Source organism: Rissa tridactyla, chromosome 18, assembly GCF_028500815.1.
Source record: "Rissa tridactyla isolate bRisTri1 chromosome 18, bRisTri1.patW.cur.20221130, whole genome shotgun sequence".
In the NCBI taxonomy this organism is placed as follows: domain Eukaryota; kingdom Metazoa; phylum Chordata; class Aves; order Charadriiformes; family Laridae; genus Rissa; species Rissa tridactyla.
Genome location: NC_071483.1, coordinates 6,442,839 through 6,467,838, shown reverse-complemented (window position 1 = coordinate 6,467,838; position 25,000 = coordinate 6,442,839). Strand labels below are relative to the sequence as shown.

The 25,000-nt window shown below is 48.2% G+C and overlaps 1 protein-coding gene and 1 non-coding gene across 13 annotated transcripts in view; both read left to right on the top strand.

Annotated features, from left to right (window-relative positions):
* PUM1 (pumilio RNA binding family member 1) overlaps positions 1-21,857 on the top strand; it is an 84,057-nt gene extending 62,200 nt beyond the window's left edge. For 8 of the 12 annotated variants that reach the window (XM_054223916.1, XM_054223915.1, XM_054223913.1 and 5 more), the window contains 9 exons: positions 1,528-1,764; positions 7,350-7,617; positions 8,138-8,267; positions 9,144-9,278; positions 10,685-10,822; positions 12,345-12,470; positions 13,470-13,591; positions 15,506-15,698; positions 19,875-21,857. In XM_054223916.1, the coding sequence (XP_054079891.1) occupies positions 1,528-1,764; positions 7,350-7,617; positions 8,138-8,267; positions 9,144-9,278; positions 10,685-10,822; positions 12,345-12,470; positions 13,470-13,591; positions 15,506-15,698; positions 19,875-20,006 (1,481 nt within the window). In that variant the 3' untranslated portion in view covers positions 20,007-21,857. The other 4 variants (XM_054223918.1, XM_054223911.1, XM_054223908.1 and 1 more) reach the window with 2 other exon arrangements.
* LOC128919067 (small nucleolar RNA SNORD103/SNORD85) lies at positions 16,031-16,116 on the top strand. The gene has a single exon (XR_008469814.1). It is a non-coding gene; the product is annotated as a small nucleolar RNA SNORD103/SNORD85 (small nucleolar RNA).
* Positions 21,858-25,000: the final 3,143 nt, after the last annotated feature.

Below are 25,000 nucleotides of genomic sequence, written 5' to 3'. Positions count from 1 at the left end.
TGGTGGAGAAACCGGACTGACAGGGACTGGCTGCAGAGCGGTGCCCAGTGTCCTAACTCTTAACCTCAGAATAATGGCTGGGTAACTCTTTGTGATTTTAAAAAAAGCTGATCGGAGGTGATTTCCGTGCTTTATTCTGGGAATTGTTTCTATCGTATACCCAAAAAGTCACTTGTTGTGGTCGCAAGAAATGCGACGTATATGGTTTGGTTTGTTTGTTAGGCACTTGGAGACAAAGATATTTTTTTCAGTATAAAACCAAACCAGAAAGAGGTCTGCGGGTTGTTTTTTTTTTTCCCTCCTTAGTTTCTTTTTTTTTTTTTTTTTTGAAGTAGAACAATTGTTTTAATTACTACTTAGTCTCAGAGGTAGTAATTACGTCCTGAGCTTTCCTGCTTTCATCAGTGTGAAGGGCAAGTTTAAACCTGCCTTTTGAACCTGCTCCATCAGAAAAAAATGGAGGAACATACTGCTTCAAATCACAGTTGTAACTAAAAGTTATCCTAAATATTTTTCTTAAACCCAGCCTGAGAATTTGAACCATCTTGGATTCAGGTAAACACAACATTTACTTCTTTCACTTGGGTTTTTTTAACTAATCCAATTGAATTACAAGTTTGCTCGATGCCAAGATGCACAAACTTGTTTTCCCTCAATCAATGAATAAAAACGCGAGGCATTTTTGAATAGAACTTGTGTGCAGTCATGGAGAATGATTAGTTCATTACGGTTAACAATTTCACTATTTATTAAACAAGATTTTAATGCAAAATTGATTTTTTTTTTCTCCTCAAGTTGACAGTGCGTTTAAAGAGTTTGTGTTTGACTATCGAGACAGCTCTTCAAAACAATGTTGGGTTTACGTGTTCAGTTGAATTCTGATTTCCATCTCAATAAAGCTTGGTGCAAACAGAAGCTGTTTTCTAATATAATGAAAGGTGAGCAGAAGGATTTCAAGTAAACGTACGCGAAGCTGTACACGCTCTTAAGTCAACACGAACAGATAAAATCTCACGTTGGATTTGTTTTAGCTCTAATGGCCAAAGAATAAATACGAGGCAATGCTTGGAGGGCGAGCTAATATCTTCTGTTGGACTAAGTGGTAGGGGAAAAGGGCTTTGAGGTGTACAAACCTTCTTCTGAAGGTTCGCAAGCAAAGCGTGAAGTGGTTGTGTCCAAAAGCCAATGCGTTCGCTCTCGTTCCATTCTGTCCCTTCCTTTCGGTAGATTTTTAGCTCCTTGATCTTTCTGCCCGTATGTTTGTGGGTTTTGATGTGTTCTATCACTATAAAAACTCCAATGCTATAAATGCAAAAGCAGGATTCAAGCTGATTTGTTAAATCAAGGATTTCTGCTTAAAACAACGTGGTTTTAATTCACGCATTCCATTTAGGCATATGCAACACCCTTAGGACAACAGGAGCCGGGTGAAGCTGTCCCTGGGTGCCGGTGTCCTGTCTCTCCAGCCTGTTGTCTCGGGCAGTGTGTTGACATCAGGTAATTTTCTCTAAATCTCCTCTTTTTCAGTTGCTAACTCCAACACGGGCAGCGGCTCCCGCCGAGACTCCCTCACAGGGAGCAGTGACCTGTACAAGAGGACATCCAGCAGTTTGACACCTATAGGACACAGTTTTTATAATGGCCTTGGGTTTTCCTCCTCTCCCGGACCTGTGGGAATGCCTCTGCCCAGCCAAGGACCTGGCCACTCTCAGACCCCACCTCCCTCCTTATCTTCACATGGATCCTCTTCGAGTTTAAACCTGGGTAAGAGCCACAGCGTGGGTGTCCCCGCACTGTGCCTGGCTGCTCTGCTGTCCCTTGGCGCGGGGACGTGAGCACCTCGCTGCTGGGGAGGTGACGTACCTGCTGCCTGGTCCCTGCTCGCGCTCCGGTGGCGGGGTCCCGGCTTTTGCAGAAGAAACACCGAAGCAGGAGTCATGGCGCTGACATGATGTGTTTGTCTCACAGTAGTTCAGCTGTTAACAGGAAGGCTTCTGGATTGCCTCCTTGTTTCCTCATCTCTAAATTAAGGATAACGTTTCCAAGTGCTTGAAAACTTAACTGCTTTTCTCGCACGGATCTCGGTAAAGGCACCAATTGTTTGTTATTCTTGAACAAAACAGATATGGAGGGCTCATCCTCATTGTCAAATGTTTTTTTTTCAAAATACCCGTTAAGTTTTCAATAATAAATTGCCGAGCTTACAATACAGTTGCTTCTTGTAACCAAAATAAGCGGTGTTATCTGGAGCAGCACTGAGCTTTTAGCTGAGGATCTGGTGAGTTTGCTTTTGAAAACTTCCCATCAGTGCGGCCTTATCAAAAGCACATTAGCACATGGGAGAGGCCTTCTCAATTTCGGTAAGATACGTTACTTTACGCAAGCTGCATCTTCTGGAAGAGCTTCTAGTGGGTGGAGAGCTTTTGCATATGATCAAGTAAATATTTAAAATAAAGAAAGCAAGCATTAAATAGTAAAGCAATGCTCATCTGGACTTCCACAAGTGTTCGTTTCCAGGCCTCATAAGGAAACAAGACCGATTATTCATGGCATCTGCACCAGATAATTTAGTACAAGTTCAAAAAAATCACTTTGCTTTGGTTCTGTCACGTTATCTGTCTGGATTTAACAGAACTTGTGGTTATCAGAACAGTTTGCCATGCATATACACGCTCATCAAATACTATATCATGTTTATTACATGCGTGTGTGATGAATTTGATTCTGGCTAAAGGTTAGCATGGAATAGTAATAAATGTGATTTTTTTCAAGATCAAGTTTAGATTTGCCACCTTTCCTTGTTCAGAGCTTTAGTAGAATTGGAAGGGTTTTAGCTTTATTTATGCAGCTGCACAGTCCTTAAGCTGACAGTTAAATGGCTACGATAAATTAACGCTGAAGACTAACCAGATTCCAAATCCGGCGCTAGAAAAAGCCTGTTGCCCCTGCAGGCAAACGAAAGACTCTTAAAAACTGCATCAGGGAAAGGTGAATCCGTTTGAGAACAAACTCTGGAAAGAAAGCGGAGGTACCATGGGCCGTGCCCCAGAGCGCCTAACGGGGCTCTTCCCATCCCCGCAAGATATTCCTCTCCTTGTAGCCAGGCTCCTCGGTGCCTGACGTCGTGCTGGGTAATGCGGCAAGAAAAATCCCGGCTAGAATAGCTCTGCGTTTGCCTGGCTTTCACCTTGAGATCCGTAAAAAGGTCATTTTATTTTTTTCAGTTGCTCTTTCACCTGTAGATGTAAGACAGCGTTAAATGTAGATGTAGTTTCCGCTGCTTTATAAAATAAGTTTTACTGCTACAAAACCAGCACAGGCGTTGTTTTTCCTCATAAGGAGATCGGGGGTGACTCCTTTTCTATTTGGGAGTGCTGTCAGGAGTAGTTTGTGATAAAGAGGACGAGGAGTATTTCTAAACATCTAAAAATGAAAGGACAGATGGAAACACCCAAAGGTGTTGTTTACGAAAAGGGAAATTGGAGCAGTCGGCTTCGGCACCACGGCCCACCGCTGCGTTCCGTGGGGGAAGACCACCTGGGGCGGTCCCTCCGAGTACCTTTGGTTTCAGGGTTACACCGGGACATGAGAAGTTGGCATTAAATCTGACTTGGAATCGGCAAATCCGTGGTTAAATGCTGTGTAAGTGGTGGGTTTGAGTCGTCAAGTGGCTCCTTTGTTGGGCTGGTGGCGTGCGTAGAGGATTCAGCCCCGGCTCTTCTGGCTCTCTGAAAGCTCCTAGCTGTGAAAAACGGGGTGTGTTTATGGAGCTAGGGGGTTTTTTTTCTGGTGTTGTAAAGTGACCTTGTGAAACGTCTGGGCGAGCATGAGTACCTGAAATAACCACGCGGCCACTTCTTAGGAAGAGAACTGCTGGAGGAGGAAGGCTGAGCCAAACACACGCTCTGAACTCAAAGGTGCACGCAACTCTGCAGAGCTAGGATAAAGCAGCTGTAAATAAATACGCGCTTTTGGGTGCTAAAAGCAGCAGGGGCCCTTTTTTTCCCCAGTATTGATCAAAATTATAGAATTATAAATTACTAAATTTTTTTTTTTAAATTATAACATTTAATTTTGGCCAGATTACACTTCACATGGGTTTGTGTAGTCCCACGAGTAGTTTTTGTCAGCCCTTGTGCGTGTAGCTCGTGCGTTCTTGTTAGAAACGCTTACCACGCTGCAACCTGGGGCTGAACGTGTCCGGCTCTGGGTTTTCCCAGTTTGGAATGGGGATCGGGATTTGCAGCGGATAAGTAATTATTTTAATTTTATGATATTCTTGCCTGGGAGAGAGCTGCCCCCCCCTGTAGTTGAAAAGGCAGGATTGGTGCGAGGAAGCTGATAACACATATGTGGGAATTTAATTCATTAGAGATTTTGGGGGGGAAACCGGTGGGGGAGTTGATAACCAGTTAGCGGTGACCGACTGGGAGGGCTGTGGGGCTGCGTGTCCCTGGGAGGCTGGTGGCACACCCCGGCGCTGGGCTGCAGGGGGACAGGCTGGGGCGGTGACACCGGGGGTGACTCGGTGTCCCCTCGGCTGGGTGGGCGCTGCCTGGGCCCTCTGCCCTGAGCCCTCCGTCGGGCAGAGCAGCAGCGTCGTCTTCTCACCCTGCCGTCTTCTCATCTTCCCCGTTCCCCATGGTTCTGGTAGTTCTCATACCGGGAATTCCTGTATCCCAGAGCACTTTGAGGGCCCTAGAAAAGTCCCCTGGAAGCTTGCTTAGTGCTTTGTTTCCAGCCAGCAGCCTTTGTGTTTCTTCCTCTGTGTTTTCTTTTTTGACTCATCCTTTTCATTGTCCTTTTTTTTTCCCCCTGAAATCAGTAATTCTTTCAGGTTAACTGTCTCAAGTGTCCCAGCACGCACTGAGAACATGATTTACCATTTCAAAATAGGAAACGCAGTGTAAGTCTGAGTAACGTGTCCACCTTGGAGTCCCCAGGATGAGGAATCTGTGTGCTTTCTCCTCCCCAGATACATGTTTTTCCTGACATAACCCAGACGCTTTTAAGAAAATATGGTCAGCGTGTTCCGAGGCAGAACCACACCACAGCTGTCGCTTCTGTACGACCTCCACGTGCTGAATACAGCGCTGGTTCGCCGTGGTTTGTCGATGCAGAGTGCTGGGCATGGCCAGCGTGGTGTTAGCACGATAGGATGTCTGCACGCAGTTTGCAGACCCCACTTTGAAGTTTGTTCTGAGCTGAGGACGCAGGAGAAACCATCAATGCCAACATCTTGCAGGAGTCCTCTCCCTTCTTTTGGGGTTTTTGTCCCTCCTGGTGTCCCCAAGAGCTTCAGGAGCTTCCAGCCTTGTGTACTGCTCTTAAACAAGGAGCTGTTTCGTTGTAGTTAGTGGTAAGATCCCATCGAAATCTGGGATCTGGCGAAGTCACTGCATTCCCAGCCGCACACTGGCGTAAGGGAGCTTGAGGTGCTCCAAGGTTGACAGGTGGGTTTCAGAAGCACTCGCTTGTTCTGGGAAACCTGTCCCCGACACGGTCTCTTCATTCCCAGTGCGATGCTGAACATCATGGAGACACCTGCAGTCAGCTTCTCCATCAGGAGAGAGGGAGATGGGTAGAAAAGTGGAGTAAGTTGTGGTTTATCTTGAATCTCCAAAAAGACCAGAAGGTTTCTCTCAGGAAACCTCTGGCAGAGAAGGCTTTTTCTGTACAAACTGTGCTTTCCCTCTTAACTAGGAGACAAGACATAGGTGATAACGGTGTGAGTGCTCAACCCTTACCGCTCTTTGCAGATGATCAGGAACTAGTTTTCCAGATCAGCACGTTAGTGCTATGACTCTTACTTGCTCCAGGCTTTCAAAAAACAAGTGGTGATTCTCAGCTCTTGCACTGATGTTTTCCGTGCCATTCCACCATTGCTCAGCTTCTCATTGTTGAGTTTCCTTTACCTCAGAGGTGATTTACCGTTCCTTTGAATATCCTGGTCCTTCCAGCAGTAAGGAATATCACTTGGTCTCTTTTCGGAGTTCTTGCTCAATGAAGAAGTCGGGTAGGTAGAGAAGATGATGGCCACACCATTGGTAGGGTGCATAAGACAGAGAGGTGAACAAGAAGCTCTGGAGTCTCCTTCTCCTCGAGGTTTGTCACTAGCCCTGAAGAAGTCAGAACATGTTTGCCCGGCTCAGAGACAGGGGGACTTAACTAGCCCGTTATCGCATGCTCAGGTAGTGTTTCCTGCACGGGAGCTTCCTTCAGGCATTGATGGCTGAGGGGTGCAGCTCACTCGGCTCTCATTTTCTTTAATATTTTTATTCCAGCCACTGCCGTGCTCATGGCTGCCAGGAGAAGGTCCGTCCTCTTTCCGGACAGCCCTACCGATGTTTACTCTGAAGATCTTCCCTCCTTTGCCAAGATTTCTTGTAGCTTTTGGGTTTTTTTTCCAGGTGCTTTGCCCTCGCTGCCCCACGTTTCAGGCGGCAGCTTCCCATGCGAGAAGAACATTTTTCTTGGGGAGGACTTTGTCCCACCCAGGAAAAACCGTACTTGCTCGAGGCATCTTGCGGTCTTTGGCCAGCAGAGGGATCCCGAGCCCTGCGAGAAAGGGAAGGAGTCCCCTGCCGTAGCTCTGAAACACGTTTCGAAAAATTACAGGCAAGGAAACAGCGTGTAAAGGTTTCGGTTGGTTCCTGGCAACGCCTGCAGTTCGTTAACTGTATGATGAATCATTACCTGTTCCCCATACCTGTTACTGTAACTCAGCGGTTGTCTTAATGCGGGTGAAAAATCTTTAGGGAATTTGGGAAAGCACAGCATTTTTTAAAAAAATAATTATTTATCTTTTTTTATTTATTTAACTGTATTTAATAACGGTTATTTTTTTTACATCCAAAATTCTTATACTTGCTTCTTGCTGCCTTTTTCTTACCTAATTTTGTCGTAAGTCTGTCTCCCCACTCCCACTGCATCTCTTTTAAATCACTCCTTCGCACGACAGCAAGATAGGTGAAAAAACCCCAAGGACGGAGGATAAGGTAATTAGAAACAACAAGTTTGCAAGCGGTGGGATCGACAGTTTGTCTGGTTTGGGCAGTTTTGAGACAGAGTGAGGAACAGAAGTTGTTACAGTCTGTTCTGTGCTGAAATTTAGAGCTGTCCTTAACTCAGTACGTGCTAAGGAGCGATGCTCGAACACGTCCCCACCCCAGCGATTCTGGGGGCAGTTCACTGAGCTTAGTTGGGAACGCTTCCTAGCTGAACCGTGCCAGAAACCCCGCTCGGTGGAAAAGGAGGAATTAGAAGTCAAATGGCGTGCACGGGTTGTCGATTCGTCCCTGGGCCCTTTAATTCATCTCGTGAAATACCCTTGTTTTTGTGACTTGCAGGAGGGCTCACGAATGGGAGCGGCCGTTACATCTCCGCTGCTCCGGGAGCCGAAGCCAAGTACCGCAGTGCGAGCAGTGCCTCCAGCCTCTTCAGCCCCAGCAGCACGCTCTTCCCTTCCTCTCGCTTGCGCTACGGCATGTCCGATGTCATGCCCTCTGGCCGAAGCAGGCTGCTGGAGGACTTTCGCAATAACCGGTACCCTAATTTACAGCTGCGGGAGATTGCCGGGCACATCATGGAGTTCTCCCAGGATCAGCATGGATCCAGGTGGGATTAAGAACCTTGCGCTGTAACCTCTTTGAGTTAGCGTCCTTTGCCATTTGCGTCGCATCTTGAAGCAGAGAGGCAGCACAGGGAAAAGGAGGTGTGAAAAGCCAAGTAGTGTAACGCTCTCACCCTTCTCCTTAAAGATTGTTTGGGTGCAAATGCTGGTAGCGGGAGTTTCTCCTCTGAAGAGGAGCTCATTTACTTCCTAATTTGCTCGCTGGTCCCACTGGCATCGCTTGACTCGTTTTGAAGAGCCTCCTGGACGCGAGACCTTGCGGTGTTGTTCTATTGAGATCTGCTTTGCTTGGAATGAGATTTTTAGGGTACCAACAATGATGTGTGGCCATGGACCTCCACGGCTGCGACCACCCAAGGTTTCACATTGTTGGGTAGGGCAACTGTGTGTAAAAGATTTATGTTTTGCCAAGAGCGAAGTGTATGAGGCTTCTGAATGGACTTGTATTAACAAACGTGTTGAGGCCGTATGTGCCAGTGGCATCACACCCACCCTGTTTTTCAGGTTTATTCAGCTGAAACTGGAGCGTGCTACCCCAGCAGAACGTCAGCTGGTGTTCAACGAGATCCTCCAGGCAGCTTATCAGTTGATGGTCGATGTGTTTGGAAACTATGTCATCCAGAAGTTCTTTGAAGTAAGTCTGCATTCCCCTGCAAGTCTTCCTCGGGTGCCTGCTGGCCTGAGGCATTGCACAAGCTCTTAGAAACCCTGCTATTTGGCTAAAACGGTGGATATCTGTCAACACTGATGTCACCTGCCCAGAGAAGCTGTGGCTGCCCCATCCCTGGAGGGGTTCAAGGCCAGGTTGGACGGGGCTTGGAGCAACCTGGTCTAGTGGAAGTTGTCTGTGCCCAGGGCAGGGGCTGGCACTGGGTGATCTTTAAGGTCCCTTCCAACCCAAACCATTCTATGATCTCGTTCCCGCAGGCATTTGCATCATTCCTGTTGGGGTGACTGAGGTGTGGGACTCGTAAAGATGCATCTGAAAAGTAACCCTTTGCTTTGAGGTGCAAAAGGTGTAAGAATAAACGGCAGCATACCCAGGAGATGTAGGTCCACCAAGACTTTTCAGGGATGCTGTGCTGAGCTGTCAGTGCTCGTGTATTGAGGGACAAAAAAGAAACTTTTCCAGTGAAGGAAGTGTCATGTTTTCATACCAGGAGGTTGGGCAGACACCCATCTCTCCTTGAAACTGGTCTCTTCCTTCTCCGCTGAGCCTTGGTGGTTCTTTTATCCCGTAATTTTACCGCAAGCTTGCCGAGGGTTAGTGAACAGCCATGTGTCACCCTGGTGGCTCCGACACCTTTGACTCTGGAGTTTTTCACACGTCTGACAGACACAGACAGACGTCTTGCTTGTGCCTGTTCCCAGCCCTTGAGGCGTGGTTGGTGGTTCCCTTCTTTTCAGCAGGCACGGCATTTCTGGTTTAACGCTTCGGCGCGCCGGCGCGGGAGGGCTGCTGTGCCGCTCGGGTTTTTGTGCTTGTAGTGATCGGTTTTCATCTTCCCAGTTCGGCAGCCTGGAACAGAAGTTAGCCTTGGCAGAACGGATCCGTGGGCACGTTCTGTCCCTGGCTCTGCAGATGTACGGCTGCAGGGTGATCCAGAAGGCCCTGGAGTTTATTCCCCCAGACCAGCAGGTAATTGTAAGTTTCAATTTTAACTTTCTTCTTGATGTTTAACGTTCCTTGCCGTTTGGTGACCTGAACCGCGACCTTCTGTTCTTCTTGTGGCTGGTGTCCTTTTGGTTTGGTTTGTGGCATGTTTGTTACGGTTTATGTGCATGATAAGTTTGTGACACTGTTCTTGGGTCTCGTCGTCACCTCCTTGTTCCACTTAATTGTTAATGGTGTCGGTTCTCTGTTAATTCCCTGAAATCAGATTATGTGTGTAGCGGAAACTGAGAATGATAGTGAATTAGAAGATATTTTTAAATCCCTTGAAGGAAGCAGTGCCAGGGTTTTGCCTTTAATATTCGCTGAGCTATCAGTGCTTTGATATGTGGGTCAATATTCTGCTCTCCTGCAGAGGGAGATGTATGAGGAGTTCCCGGTTCCCGTGGAGCCAGGCCTGGCACTGGAGAGATGTGGATGACAGCCAGAGTCCCACTCAAAGCTCATTAATAAAGGAATTCCTCTAGGGTTTTATGAACAATGAATTAAATACTCAAGGCAAGCTAGCTAATAGAGGTGTTAGGAATCGTAATATGAGAATCTCAATGTAGGTTATATTAAATTAAAAAAAAAAAACAAACGGAAACCGGCTTTAGGAATGCACGTTCCCTTTAGGTCCGGCCTGGGCTAAGCTGGCGACACACTCCTCCCTAGGGTGGTAGGGGTAGCCCAAACTCTGGCACTTGTGGTCCGAGATTTACTAATTGTCTTCTTCCAGAAAGGTACTCTGGAGTACGCAGTACTCCCAAAACGCCTGGCTTTGCATCAGTTGCACAGCTGATCTCGTCCCGTTTTGTTGTGTCATTAAATTCCCCAAAACTGTCATTCTCTGTTCTCCGATTGTAAATCTTGTAGCCTGCATGTGTGTTACTTTAGTCCTATTTAAACCTTATCTTCTTGGCTTCCTTAATTATCATACAATATTACCTTGTAGCCTGTATAAGATACTAGCAAGTTCTTAGCCCAGTGCTGCCCTCATTTTAGTTACATATGAAGCTGAAACACAAAAAGCTTGTGAAGTTTTGGCATTCTACATTTCTTGCTCTTTTAGGGGAGAAGCGGAGGGAACGGGGGATGCACAGTCAAGTTGCGCATCAGTAAAATATCTTAAATTTGGGTACTTAACTTGTAAGGGGACGCTCACGTTTAATGAAACGAGTGCTTCATCTTCGTTTTGTTACAGAGTTCCTCTTGCTGGTTTCTGCAGCCCAGCAGGCTTCGTCTCAGCACTCGGCCGCTGGAAAACTTCCAGTTTGAAATGTGTCCGTGCATCCTTCGCCCCTTCCATGCTCTTTACCCCGTTTAGCAGGGAAAACTTTGCATTTATCAGCCGTGAATCCCGGTGGTGCTTTCTGTTTGTCTTTCTCTCCTCCTAATAGAATGAGATGGTACGGGAGCTGGATGGCCACGTCCTGAAGTGCGTGAAAGACCAGAACGGTAACCACGTGGTGCAGAAGTGTATCGAGTGTGTGCAGCCTCAGTCCCTGCAGTTTATCATTGATGCGTTTAAGGGACAGGTGAGTCCTTAACCAAGGTGTCCTTAACCGAGACACCGATTCTCATTCTTTGTATTCTTCTACGTTGCTTTGAACAGCACGATAGTGGCCGTAACTTGTTCAAATATTGTTAATTATAAATTTTTAGCAAGGGTCAAATTGAAAGGTTTCTGCAGCCCCGTTAGCTTCGAAAGTCTTTGGCCATGTCTGTGTTGCCAGTTTGTGCAGGTGTAGCACAGTAAAGTATCCTTGCAAAAATCTGTTTTCCTGGAATATCAAGTATCAAGTTTCAAGATGAAACCATGAGTTTCATCTAGAAAAGGGCAGTTACTTGTGCTTCATTCTCCCACGTTTTTTCTTGGTGTCCTCTCCTGAATTAATGTGCTGGATATTAATTGTGGAGCTGCCTTTATTCTGCTTGTACTCAGCTTGTCTTCCAGTACAAAAGCGCTGGTTCGGGCGTTTCCAACTTCAACTTAATTGGCTTTGGAGGGGAACTTTGAAGTGTTTTAAGGTTTTGCCCTAGGGATTTGAGGACAGCCCGGGGTTGTTATAGCAGGAACCAGGAACTTTATTAGTTTGGCTGCTCCTGGAACTGCTGTGAAAGTGGGGACTTGCTTGGCTGTGTCAAAACAAGCCGGATTCTAGCTGGAAACTTGCTCAGCAGATTTGTTGGTTAGAGTTTAGCTTTAGACCTTCCACTGGGGAGTTTGGTGAGGCAGAAGTACCTCTGGAAACTTGGCCGAGGGCACTGACGTTTCTTTGACCAGCCGTCCCGGTTTCATCTGAACTTTCATATGAAAGATTAAACTTATCACCTCAAGACGATTTTTCCGCAGTTAATTGCACTTCAAGTCCTGTTCTCCTGCACGGTTTGCTCAACAGTTATTAAAAATTTGTAGACTGTCAATTTAACTTCAGTGCTTGGATTTGCTACTTTTGTTCATTTGAAGCCACCAAATAGGACTTTGTGCTTTAGACGGAAAACTGGGCGGCAATGATCAAATGTGGCGTGTTCTTACCAGCAGATTTGGTAATCCATTAGAAATGAGAAAAGAAGGTTCTTTGTTGTCACTTCTAAGTGCGGTTAAGACTTTTAAACAAATGCAAATAGTTGAGGAAAATCCTTTCGCTGAGTGTTTTTAACCTGGTTCGTACTGTTTCTTGCATAGCTTAAAATACGTAGCTGGCAAACAGCATGCTGGATTTATTCTTCTGAAACAGTGTTTTAGCATGGCTTCTAATAGCGCTTGGCTGTCCCAGTGTTCTTTTTATTCATAAAGACCTTTACCACTTGTTTTCCCCTTTCACGCCTGGGGGAGCTGAGGCACAGGTAGGGCTGTGGTGTCCCTGCCGCCCCCCAGTTAGTCCTGTGGCAGTGGGGAACCGATGTTTCCAGTTTGAGTTGATGCTCTCTGGAGCTGGCGTTGCCTGCTGCGCCCGGGAAAATCCACCGCATGTTCGTTTAATTCCGAAAGGTTTAGATTCACAAAGACTAACAGCTGTGTCGCTGCCTGTGCTTGCCCGTCTTTGTTGACCGCAGGTTTTTGCGTTGTCTACGCATCCGTATGGCTGTCGTGTCATCCAGAGGATCCTCGAGCACTGTCTTCCTGAGCAGACCCTTCCCATCTTGGAGGAACTTCACCAACACACCGAGCAGCTGGTTCAGGTCGGTGCGGGAAGGGGGAACGTGGGTGCTGCGAGATGTTTCTCGGTTACTGCTTTGCGTTAGGAGAGTTGCTGACAGCCTGTTTGAGTTTGCAGCTATAACACATCGGAACACAGGGGCTCTGGTCCTGAGGAGGAACGGGAAAGAAGATGGCAGACAAGAAATGTACCTTCACTAATTGTTTGGGCTATGTGCAAATATCCAGCAGATATCAAAGCTGTAGTTACTTTCCTTTTTGGAAAGGATCTTGAGTGGGTGCGTGTCCTAATGCTTCGCTCCAGGAGTTACAAGTAAGATCTTAAGGGAGTCGATGCAAAGAGCTGATTACTTCTAGGAAAAGAAAATGCCGAGTAATTGGGGTTCTCTAAAATGTGTTGGTTTTATGCACACCCCCTTCCTGGCTGCCTTTCCTCTTCCTTGACACCGTCCTCCTGAGAATACGTTTTTCTGGGTTTCTGGTATTGGGGCACGATGGATGTACCAGCAAACGAGCCCTGTCCTGTGCGCTCGTGTCTTTAGCGCAGGGAAAGTGGGACGAGGTTGGGCACGGAGGTGAGGTATCGGGTCATGCCTCTGGTATTGTGAACGGGGAAAATATGTATCTTGTGATCTGAATATACCCACATTCGGAATATGAACATGCACAAGGACAGTCTCCCATAGCTAGAAACATGGCGCAGTCCTCCAGGACGTGTGATTTTTATGTTTGAACCCAGATAAAGCAAAGAAACTTGAAATAAGCAGAGTATTGACATTCATGTTCAAGGAAATTGCTTTGAGTTTTATAAGTGGTACAAAGATGTAGCATTTTACCTCCCGGTAAAACTCTAGAATGCACGTTTTTTTGTAGAAGTAGAAAGTATTTACATGGTTTATGCAGTAGATATTTTAATTGGTGTTTAGTTGAAGTTTGTTAGTCTTAATGCACATCGGGAACTAGTTTGATGTTAACCGTTTCTGTCCACCTTTTGTCACACGCTTCTGCTGTCTCCCAAACAGGATCAGTATGGGAACTATGTTATCCAGCATGTACTAGAACATGGTCGGCCTGAGGATAAGAGCAAGATTGTAGCAGAAATTAGAGGCAACGTGCTCGTGTTGAGTCAACATAAATTTGCTAGGTATGAATTTGTTCCTTTTCACAGAATCCCAGACTGGCAGGGGTGGGAAGGGCCCTCTGGAGATCATCCCGTCCAACCCCCTGCCAGAGCAGGCTCACCCAGAGCAGGTGGCACAGGAACGCCTCCAGGCAGCTTTGGAATGTCTCCAGAGACGGAGACTCCCCCACCTCTCTGGGCAGCCTGTGCCAGGGCTCTGCCACCCTCACAGCAAAGAAGTTCCTCCTCATGTTGAGGTGGAACTTCCCATGGTCAAATTTGTGCCCGTTGCCCCTTGTCCTGTCACTGGGCCCCACTGAGAAGAGCCTGGCCCCATCCTCCTGACACCCACCCTGTCAGTATTTATAAGTGTTGAGAAGATCCCCCCTCAGGCGTCTTTTTTCCAGACTGAAAAGCCCCAAATCCCTCAGCCTTTCTTCATCAGAGAGATGTTCCAGTCCCCTCATCATCTTGGCAGCCCTTTGCTGTCCCCTCTCCAGCAGTTCCCTGTTCCCTAAAGTCTCCACACCCCGTGGGAGTACGGACACATGCGGGAGTTGCAGAAGAGTTAGGGGTGGGGTGTAGGGAGGTGAAAACGTTTTTGCTGAACGACAGAATGCTGTTTATAACTGCGTATAAAGTGGGATGAGTGACCGGTGAGGTAAGTTTTACTTGTAATGAAGGAGGATGAAGATGTGGAAGAGTAGCTCTAAAGCTAGTTCCTGAACTTGGCCAAGAGTTTTTGTGTGTGTTGTGTTTTTTGTTTTGTTTTGCCGCTTTTTAAGCGGTCACTATCCCTTGGATAATAACATGCCATAAGAGCATTCCACCGCCTCTGGGGTGCTGCGTCAAGCCACGAGGAACTTTGGGAAATTCAATGTAGCAGCAATTCTTTTTCGTCCCACTTCTCACGGAAGAACCTGGGCTTTTTATGTGCTGAGTCTTGGGGTCCTTTTTGAGACACACGCCCAGCGACACCCTCTTGGGGCAGCTGCAGCGGTGCCAGGCTCTGAGTCCAGATGCTGCAGAGAGACACTTGGGTAGAAGCAAAATCCAGGTACCTTAGTGGGTGTCAAGACGAAGTAATACTTCCCACATTTGTACAGTCCTTTTGCCCGTGTTTCCAGCCATTTGGACATGACGGCTGACCTCCTCAAAGGCTCAATATTTCCTCCTTTTTTTTCCGATTAGTAAAATAGTGCTTTAATACTTCTGGACACAAGGGAAGTGTAACATTAACAAGAACTAGAAGAGCGTGGTCTTAAATGTTGTTATTTCAGATTCTTCCTGCCTGACTTGCCTTGCTCTTTTTTTCTAACCTTCTTCCCAGCCGGAGTATTAATTAGCGTCGGATGTCCCCCGAGCTGAGCACGGCTTGTGGCAAACCGCTCGGTGACTCTGTGATTGAGTCAGGGATGCAGAAGATAAGACTGGCAAAACTCTGTCCCCTTTCATAGATCCTATTTAACTTGGCTCTCTGGAGAGTAGAGGCTAGTCATCTAATGTATTCCGGAATTTTGGAAGTTCTCTGCCTTTGCTAAGATCTTTTGTTCCAGAAAAAGCATTTCCCTGTTGTTCTAACCTTGGACCTCTGTTCCCATCGCGCTCCAGTGCTGAGAAAACCAAACAAAGAACAACTCGTCTACTTCTCTAACAGGCACGCTGTGAGAACAAACATCTCAAATACAGCGTCGCCGCAGAGTTGCGCAAATTTGGGTAAAATAAAATCCAAACCGGTCCTTTCCCCAAATTCCCCCTCAGATCCCCCAATCCTTGGACTGCTCTTCTGTTCCACATCGCTGAATTTCTGTGCCAGCACAGATGTCGCTCCCAAAATGGTCTGCCCGTGCTAGAAGCGTGAGAGGTCTCCTTGGGGTTGAATGAAAAGCCTGGCAGAGGTGGTGTTCCTCACAGATTGTCCTTCTTTTCTTCTTACAGCAACGTGGTGGAGAAATGCGTTACTCACGCCTCCCGTACGGAGCGTGCCATGTTGATCGATGAGGTGTGCACTATGAACGACGGCCCTCACAGTGCCTTATACACCATGATGAAAGATCAGTACGCCAACTACGTGGTACAGAAGATGATCGATGTGGCAGAACCGGCCCAGCGGAAGATTGTCATGCACAAGGTAAGCAGCTGCCGTCGATTGATAAGGACGTAAGGCTTGTCGCCGCCACCCTGGTTGTGGAGAGAAGATAAGGCTGAGGTGATTGCTTTTGCCATTAGAATTTCATAACGATGGAAGTATTTCAAAGCTGCGTGTTTCAGTAGTAGCTGAAATACGAAAATGCGAAATAATGAGATGCCATTTGGACTTAAAACTAGCTGGTTGCTTCCAGCAATCTCTTCTGACCTACTAACCTAGTTCTGCGCTCGTGGCGGAGCGAACGCTGATAAAAACCACCAAGATTTACTGCAGCGGTGCCGTGGGACGGTCCCTGGCGAGGCACCCTCGCAAGGTCTGGCGATGACGACACACTTGCCCTCACTGAGGACAGCCTTCGCTGATGAGAGCACCTTCATGCGCTCAGTGGAGCCGAGCCAGACCGAGCACGGACCTGCAGGTTGCGACCGCTGCCGTGTCACATTGTCCCCGATGGGGACCGCCGGGGTGGCGGGTAACGCCGCGCTAACGGGGCGCGTTGCTGCAGCCTCCAAGCCTGGAGTCATTAATCAGATTCTCTATTTCTCCATTTTCAATACGGTTTTGATGGAAGACTTCCATGGTTTAGCAGTGTTTGAATGCTTAAGTTTCGGGACTTAATATTTGTCAAAAATGAAGACGTTTTGGAATTAAATATGCATTGCTGCCAGTCCTGCCTCCCGGGGCCCTGTGCCTGCTGTCCCAAGGGCAGGAGGCTCTAAAAATCAGGTTACGTCTTCATTTTCCTGCTTTTAAAGGTCACATTTGTGGGTCTTTATAGCTGTAATGAACGGAAAAACCAGGCTTTTCAATGTGCAGTGGAACTGAGATAATTTTCTTCAGTCGCGTGGGTTTAGGGTCTGTTACTTTGTGAAAAATACCAGCTAGAGCTACACCTCTTATTAGAAATAAAATACTAACACTGGCTTGGAAAACCCCCTATTTATGGGTTTTTTTTTTTTTAGGAAGAAGTGTGAGAGTGCCAGGGGTTGGAATCCCAGTGAAATCAATTGTATTTAAGAATCCTTGAGTAAAATGGAGCAAGTGATTTTTTCTTTTAAAAAGCGGGGGGTTTTATCTGTGCGAGGAACCCGAGCTTTGCCTCCGTGAGGCAGCTGATCCGTGTGTGAACAACATACCTGCAGCTGAAATTGTCTTCAGGGCGGTTAATTCTTAGCTTCAGGAATCATTCAGAGTAGTTCTTTTAAACGGAAACCTGTATTAGTCCAAAAGTAATTATAAAGACAATGAAATAAAAATGCGTGGCAAGGGATATACAGAGTTTAACTGTCACAGAATGATCGGTATTGCTAATCTATATATAGGGATATATATATATTAAAAAAAAAATACGAATGATCATTACTGCCATGTTCTTTCTCTTGTCAAGCGAAGTCTTTTGAATAAAATGCTAATTAGGTTATCAGTGTGGTTGTCAAAAATAGAGCAGGGATGACAGCTAAATGGGACTGGAAGGTTTCAGCTGCGTTCTCAAGCTTGAATGAAAAAGCCTGGGAAAATGGAGTGTATCGATGGCTGCGTTTGGATTGTAAAAATTGCCGTTAGTACAAACAAGCCGTTTGTGTTATTGTTAAAGACAGTGCTTTTATTTGGGGGGGGGGGGGGGGGGGAATATTGAAAGGTGATTTTAACAGTTTTGTCAGTTAAAACCAAAAGAAAGTCTTAGAAATGAAGAGGAACGAAGAGCGAACTGTTGGACCTGGGGGAGCTTTCCTGCTCCTCCACCTCAGAGCGGCACTCGGACCTTCTTGGGAACGGGGTGTGGGGAGGGCCAGGGCATCAATTTATAGTTATTCCTTGAAGCGAAATGGGGATTTAAGCGGCTAGAGGCTGAGCTGATGAAACAGGGTGTGTTTGGGATGGATGTCCCGTGGGGGTTACGGTGACGGCGCTCCCGGGAGCAGGGAGTGCTGAGCATCACGTCGTGCTCTGGGTGTTGCCTCATCCCTCCCGCAGCTCCCGCTCCTCCGGGAAGCGTCCGTTGTCAGTGCGTTACGGAAGGAGCGCACTGGGGGTGTGGGCTATTTCTCATCGCGGGATGAAAAAATGAATTGCTCCGATGTCTCCTTCCTCCGAAGGTGTCCAGGAGAGCTTCAGCAGCACAATGGTGTTACTGCCCCGAAGCCAGCCGTCCGTGGTCAGGCGCTTTGGCAGGGCAGGTGGCTTTGCTCCGGCTGCGGTCCTTACGGTGGCATTGAACGTGACTTCGTGAAGTCACTAAAATAGCCTGAGCGGGTGGAGTTTGCTCCCCCAGACCTCCTCTCTGCTCAAAGGGAATATTTTAATTGTGAGCCTCAGCAGTTAAACGGCTCTTCAGCCCAGGACCGTCGCGTACCTCTCCCAGTGCCTCTTTCAAACAGGCTGCTGAAATTCATACCAGTGGCTCTTCCCGGTTTGTGGCAGGTTTTTGAGGTTCCGCTGGTGGCCTGGAGGGAGGCAGAAGGTCCTGCTCGTGTTGCATGTGAGCCAGCGATGTGCCCTTGTGGCCAAGGTGGCCAATGGCATCCTGGGGGCGCATCAAGAAAAGCGTGGCCAGCAGGTGGAGGGAGGTCATCCTCCCCCTCTGCTCTGCCCTGGGGAGGCCACACCTGGAGTGCTGGGTCCAGTTCTGGGCTCCCCGGGTCAAGGAGGACAGGGAACGGCTGGAGAGGGTCCAGCGGAGGGTATGGAAATGCTGAGGGGCCTGGAGCATCTCTGTGCTGAGGAAAGGCTGAGAGCCCTGGGGCTGTTCAGCTGGAGAAGAGCAGGCTGAGAGGGGATCTCATCAATGCTCAGCAAGAGCTAAAGGGTGGGTGTCAGGAGGATGGGACCAGGCTCTTCTCAGTGGGGCCCAGCGACAGGACAAGGGGCAACGGGCACAAACTTGACCATGGGAAGTTCCATCTCAACATGAGGAGGAACTTCTTTGCTGTGAGGGTGTCAGAGCCCTGGCACAGGCTGCCCAGAGAGGTGGTGGAGTCTCCGTCTCTGGAGACATTCCAACCCCGCCTGGAGGCGTTCCTGTGCCACCTGCTGTGGGTGAGCCTGCTCTGGCAGGGGGTTGGACGGGATGATCTCCAGAGGGCCCTTCCCACCCCTGCCAGTCTGGGATTCTGTGATTCAGCAAAAGTTGCTCAGCTTCACTACACCCTTCTGATGCCTTTTCTACCATAGTGTGTTTGTCCCCAGGCTGGGGGCACAGTGCCAGGGCCCCCTTGGGAAGCTCTGGCACCCAGGGGTTGTGTCTTCCCAGCCCACTCTTGGGACAAAGCTCTTGGGACCCATCCACATGCTCCACATTCCCAGCCCGCTCTTGGGACCCATCCACATGCTCAGATCCAACTGGATTCCAGTAACATGGCTCAAGACCATAGGGCAGTGACTGTCCCCCTGTACTGGGCACTGGTGAGGCCCCACCTCGAGGGCTGTGTCCAGTTTTGGGCCCCTCACCACAGAAAAAAAGACACTGAGGGGCTGGAGCGGGTCCAGAGAAGGGCAGTGGAGCTGGTGAGGGGTCTGGAGCACGAGTCTGGTGAGGAGCGGCTGAGGGAGCTGGGGGTGTTCAGCCTGGAGAAGAGGAGGCCGAGGGGAGACCTTCTCGCTCTCTACAGCTCCCTGAAAGGAGGGGGTAGCCAGGGGGAGTCAGGCTCTTCTCCCAAGGAACAGGCGATGGGACAAGAGGAAACGGCCTCAGGTTGTGCCAGGGGAGGTTTAGGATGGATATTAGGAAAAATTTCTTCACGGAAAGGGTTGTGAAGCATTGGAAGAGGCTGCCCAGGACAGTGGTGGAGTCGCCATCCCTGGTGGGATTTAGAAGCTGGGCAGACGTGGTGCTGAGGGACATGGGGTAGTGGTGGCTTTGGCAGTGTTGGGTTGATGGTTGGACTCAGTGATCTGAAAGGTCCCTTCCAACCTGGGCAATGCTGTGATTCTAAGATAACGCCAACTTCTTGACCAGAAGTTCCTCCTAAAAATGACATCAGTGGGCGATGGGACATTAACTTGATTTGCAGTAATTGGGGCGATTACAGCAAAGGGCATTTTTGTGGTCTTCTGCTGGTGGCCGGCACCCTGCCCGCGCGGTACCCGGGGGCTCGCTCAGCGTCGCCGTGGCCGTAATTGGAGTTCCTAAACTTGCCTCGCTCTTCTTCTGTCTCCTAGATCCGGCCTCACATCGCTACCCTGCGCAAATACACCTACGGCAAACACATTTTGGCCAAGCTGGAGAAATACTACATGAAGAACGGGGTGGACCTGGGGCCCATCTGTGGGCCACCCAACGGCATCATCTGAAGCGTCCCTGGGGAGGAGCTCGCTGCCCATCGGCACCTACAACCAGCAACCGACGATATTCCAATATACAGTTAGAAAACGTTTTCTGGTTGCGAAACTGCTTAAAAAAAAAAAAAAACCAAACAAAAAAAAACGAAGAAGAAGAAAAAAGCCTTTGTAAATTTCTTTAATTTTATTATGCATAACATGTACTAATTATTTTTTTTAATTAACTAATTGCCCTGCTGTTTTACTGGTGTATAGAATACTTGTACATAGGTATCAAATGTACATGGAAGGCCACATTTTTTTTGTTCACTGTTGTATCTATATTCCAAATGTGGGAACTTTCAGGGTGGTTGGTTTGAAGAAAACAAACAAACAAACAAAAAAAAAAAAGTTTTTAATTCATCCGCCTTGCAGACGACTTTTTTGCAAAATACCTGGGTTTTTTCTCCTTTTAGTCGAAAGTCGGCGAGAAGGTGGAATTTTAGTTCCGTGGCACAAAATGACGCATTTAACGCTCTCTATAAATATGAAAAAAAAGATAAAAAAGATTCAAGTTGCTAAAGAAAAAAAAAAAAAAGGGAAAAGAATTAAGGTTTTGAAACTTTTTAATTGCTCTTTTTTTTTCTTTTTTTTTTTTTTTTTTTTTTGAGTATAACATGCTAAAGGAGGTGGCTTAGCTGGCGGTTTTGGGGAAGAAAACGTTTACGCACCCGGAAAGTTTTTAAAAGGGGGGGTGGGGGGTGGGGGGGGTACTTGTTTACTGCCTACTCGGTTTGTTCTGTTAACATGGAGAGACACAATTTGATTATTTAGCATGAGGAAAAAGGAAAAAAAAAAAACAAAAAAAAAAACTCCAACTCGGCTTTGGTCTTGCTTCTATAAATATATAGTGTATACTTGGTGTAGACTTTACATATATAAAAATTTGTAGTATTTTCTTGTTTTGATGTCTGATCTGTATCTATAATGTACCCTAGTAGTGGAACATACTTCTGACTGTACAATTGTACATTTGTAAACCTCTGTAATGTAAATGTGGAGAAGTTTGAATCGACATTAAAAAAAAAAAAAAAAAAAAAAAACACCAAACCCGTTTTTTTTTTTTTTTTTTTGGTAAGAAAAGCAAAAAAAAAAAAAAAAAGAATTAGCCAAACCTGTGCATTTCAGTGTATATTCACACCTTTTATGGTCGTAGCATATAGTGTTGTATATTGTAAATTGTAATTTCAACCAGAAGTAAATTTTTTCTTTTGAAGGAAATGTTCTCTTTATACAGCCTAGTTAATGTTTAAAAAAAAAAAAAAAAAAAAAAAAAAAAAGAAATAAAAAGTAAATGCTTGGTTTTATTTGTCACCTAGTTGAACGGTAGCGATCCTTTCTAAATGTTATACAGAAATGATTCAGTTCAAAAATAGTGGTTTTTTTGAATCTTAAAAAGTAATGTTTTGCTTATTTTGTGACAGTAAGAAACAAAAAAAAAGTGCAAAAGTACAGGATCCCCCTCGTTTTTTCCTTACAATCAGAGTCCCCTTTTCACCTTGTAAAGTGTGAATCGCCTCCCCCCCCTTTTTTTGTACAGAAGATGAACTGTATTTTGCATTTTGTCTACTTGTAAGTGAATGTAACATACTGTCAATTTTCCTTGTTTGAATATAGACTTGTAACACTACACGGTGTACATTTACAGAGCCTTGTGTATATTTCCAATGAACTTTTTTGCAAGCACACTTGTAACCATATGTGTATAATTAACAAACCTGTGTATGCTTATGCCTGGGCGACTATTTTTTGTAACTCTTGTGTAGATTGTCTCTAAACAACGTGTGATCTTTATTTTGAAAAAATACAGAACTTTGGAATCTGCCTGCCTTGTTTCCTTGGAACGCTTTCCTGGAGGGTCTCACCCCCGCCGCTTTTTACCTCTTGTTTTCTTTATTTAAGAGCAGTTTTTCCCCCCTTGGCGCGTGGGGAATGAAGAGCAGAGCGGCCCCGTCTGTACCTCCGCCCCCCACCCTTGTCCCCCTCCTCCTGGGGGCTGGCATTTTGGCTTTTCACACCCCCCCCCGCCATCTTTGAGCACATCCAGCCCTCTTCAGAGGCCGGATAAACTCAAGGCACCCACAGCCTCCATCATCCTCTGGCAGCAAGTTGGCGGTGAACCACCACCCCGTGTCTCCTGGTCAGTTGAAGCGCTGCAGCTCTTGCAGAGAGGGGAGGGAGTAACGTTCCCTGGCCCCCCTCATCATCTTCTCTTGGTGTCCTCTGCTCCTCTGCTGCTTCCCTCCTGCCCTTCTTCCAGGCTGGGGTTGGTGCACCATGGAGTTGATGGTTGTGTCTCTTGGTCAGTTGAAGCGCTGCAGCTCTTGCAGAGAGGGGAGGGAGTAACGCCCCTGGTCCCCCTCATCTTGTCCTCATGGTGTCCTCTGCTGCTTTCCACCTCCTGCCCTCTGTGCAGAATGGGGTTGGTGGTCCATAGGGTTGATGGTTGCGCCTCTAGGTCATTTGAGGTGCTGCAGCTCTTGCAGAGAGGGGAGGGAGTAACGTTCCCTGGCCCCCCTCATCATCTTCTCTTGGTGTCCTCTGCTGCTTCCCTCCTGCCCTTCTTCCAGGCTGGGGTTGGTGCACCATGGAGTTGATGGTTGTGTCTCTCGGTCATTTGAAATGCTGCAGCTCTTGCAGAAAGGTGGGGGAGCAACATTCCCTCGTCCCCCTCATCTTCTCCTCATGGTGTCCTCTGCTGCTTTCCACCTCCTGCCCTTCTTCCAGGCTGGGGTTGGTGGTCCATGGCGTTGATGGTTGTGTCTCTTGGTCATTTGAAGCGCTGCAGCTCTTGCAGAGAGGGGGGGGTCCCCCTCATCTTCCCCTCAGGGTGTCCTCTGCTGCTTTCCTCCTGCCTCCCTCCTGCCCCCTTTGCAGGCTGGGGTTGGTGGTCCGTGGGGTTGATGGTCGTGCAGAAGATCCTCCTCTTGCCTTGCTGGGGTGTGGGGATGGACTGAGAGCTGCACCCGGCAGGCGAGGTGGGGTTGCACCGGTGAGTGCCGCGATGGTTCAGCACTGGTGGTTGATGGTTCCAGAGAACCATCAGCTGAACCGATGGTTCTCTGGTTCGTTGAGAACTAGAAAAGCAACAGCGAACCCCGAGCTGGTGTTTCCACGGAGCCTTTCCCCAATCCCGAGCTCTCCTTCCCCAGAGAGGGGGGGGAAGAGCGTGGCGCTGGGTGGGCAGCAACCCCAGAGCTGCAACCCGAGAGCCTGGCGCTGGGTGGGCACAGTTAGGCCTGTGCTGCTCATCCCTGTCCCACCACCATCATCTGCTGCCCAGACCATGTTCTCGTGCGACTTCCCAACCTGCCTTTGTCCTCTATTCCCCCAACTGCCCCTCTCCGGGAAGCCCCGGCTCTGCCTTCCATCCCTGTGCCGCTGAACGCGACCCCACCGCCACTCTGGCTCGGGGGAAAAATTGGTCTCTTGCCACCAATTGGTCTTCATTTGCCAGCGTAAAGGACCTTCCCTGTCCCTGTGGCAGCTGCTGGATGTAAAGACCCTTTTCTGAAGGCTATAATCAGAATAATTTGGGAAATATTGATAAGTTTGAGCACTTAGGCAAACGGGGTGAGGCGTGATAAATTAATGGAAGGGAAGAAACTGCCCATTTTACGGGAAATTAGTTTTTTGGCTCGGGGCATTAAAACGGTTGATTTTGGAGCGTGTCTCAAATTACCGATCCTTCCCATGCTGCCGCTTCCTCCTCCTCAGCCCTCACCAGCCCCCCGGGTCCCTGCCGCCCGGGGGTGGCCTTAATCCGTTTTCACACCCGTCATCGTCAGACTCAGCGGAGGGAGCTGACCTGGGCTTTCTGACACCTTCTTGGCCCTGGGTCCGGAGCCAGCCTGTGCCTCTCCGCCACGAGCGTCAGCCACGGCAGCGAGCCAGCAGGGCTATCGGGGCACGTGGGTCACACGCGGGTCACACTCAGGTCCCCCATCCTGGACATTTTGGCTCTTATGGCTCTTAAATCTCTTTAATGCTTCTTTTAAGCCATGGTGTTTAAGCAGCTCAGCAGCAGTGTGGCTGCCAATTTGGGCCAGAACATGGTGAAAAGAAGGGATAGGTATATACATTTATTTATTAAAGTTTAATTTAATTTAGCATTGAGTATATATCTCGGGTGTGAGGTCAGAGAGCTCGGGCTCCGTGTTTCTTCTTCTGGACCCCCGCGGGTGGGGGGTTAACCCTGGGCATCCTTCCCCCCCACGGCAGCGAAGGTGTTCAGGAACAATCCCATGGGTTTAGCTCTTGCCCAAACCTGCAAACTCCCGCTCCCAGCCTGGCCCCGGGGGAAGGATCCGGCCCGAGTGCTGGCACGGTGGGGGCCCAGCCTGGGCAGCCGCCCCATGGCCAGCAGTGATGGCCCTGCTGGGGGGAGGGAGGGGACACAGCGGGGGCCTGTTGGGAAGGATACAGCCGGGTCACTCCATGTGGGCCCTGCTTTACTCCAGAGCATTGCCGCTGGTCACTGCTGCAGAAGGAATGTCAGCCAGCGTCCATCAAAATGGCTGGGGTCCATCACATCAGCCAGGATCCACCATCTCAGCTGGGGTCCATCACAACACCCAGGGTCTGTCACATAAGCCAGGATTCATCATACCAGCTGGGGACCATCACAACACCAGGGGTCCATCAGGACACCCAGGATCCATCACGTCAGCTGGGGTCCATCACAGTGCCCCGGGTCCAGCACATAAGCCAGGATCCATCATCTCAGCCGGGGACCATCACAACAGCTGGGGTCCATCAAGACATCCAGGATCCAACACATCAGCTGGGGTCCATCATAACCCCCAGGGTCCATCACATCACCAGGGATCCAACACACTGGCTGGGGTCCAGCATGTAAGCCAGGGTCCATCACATCAGCTGGGGTCCATCACAACCCCCAGGGTTCATCACATAAGCCAGGATCCATCATCTCAGCCAGGGTCCATCACAACAGCTGGGGTCCACCA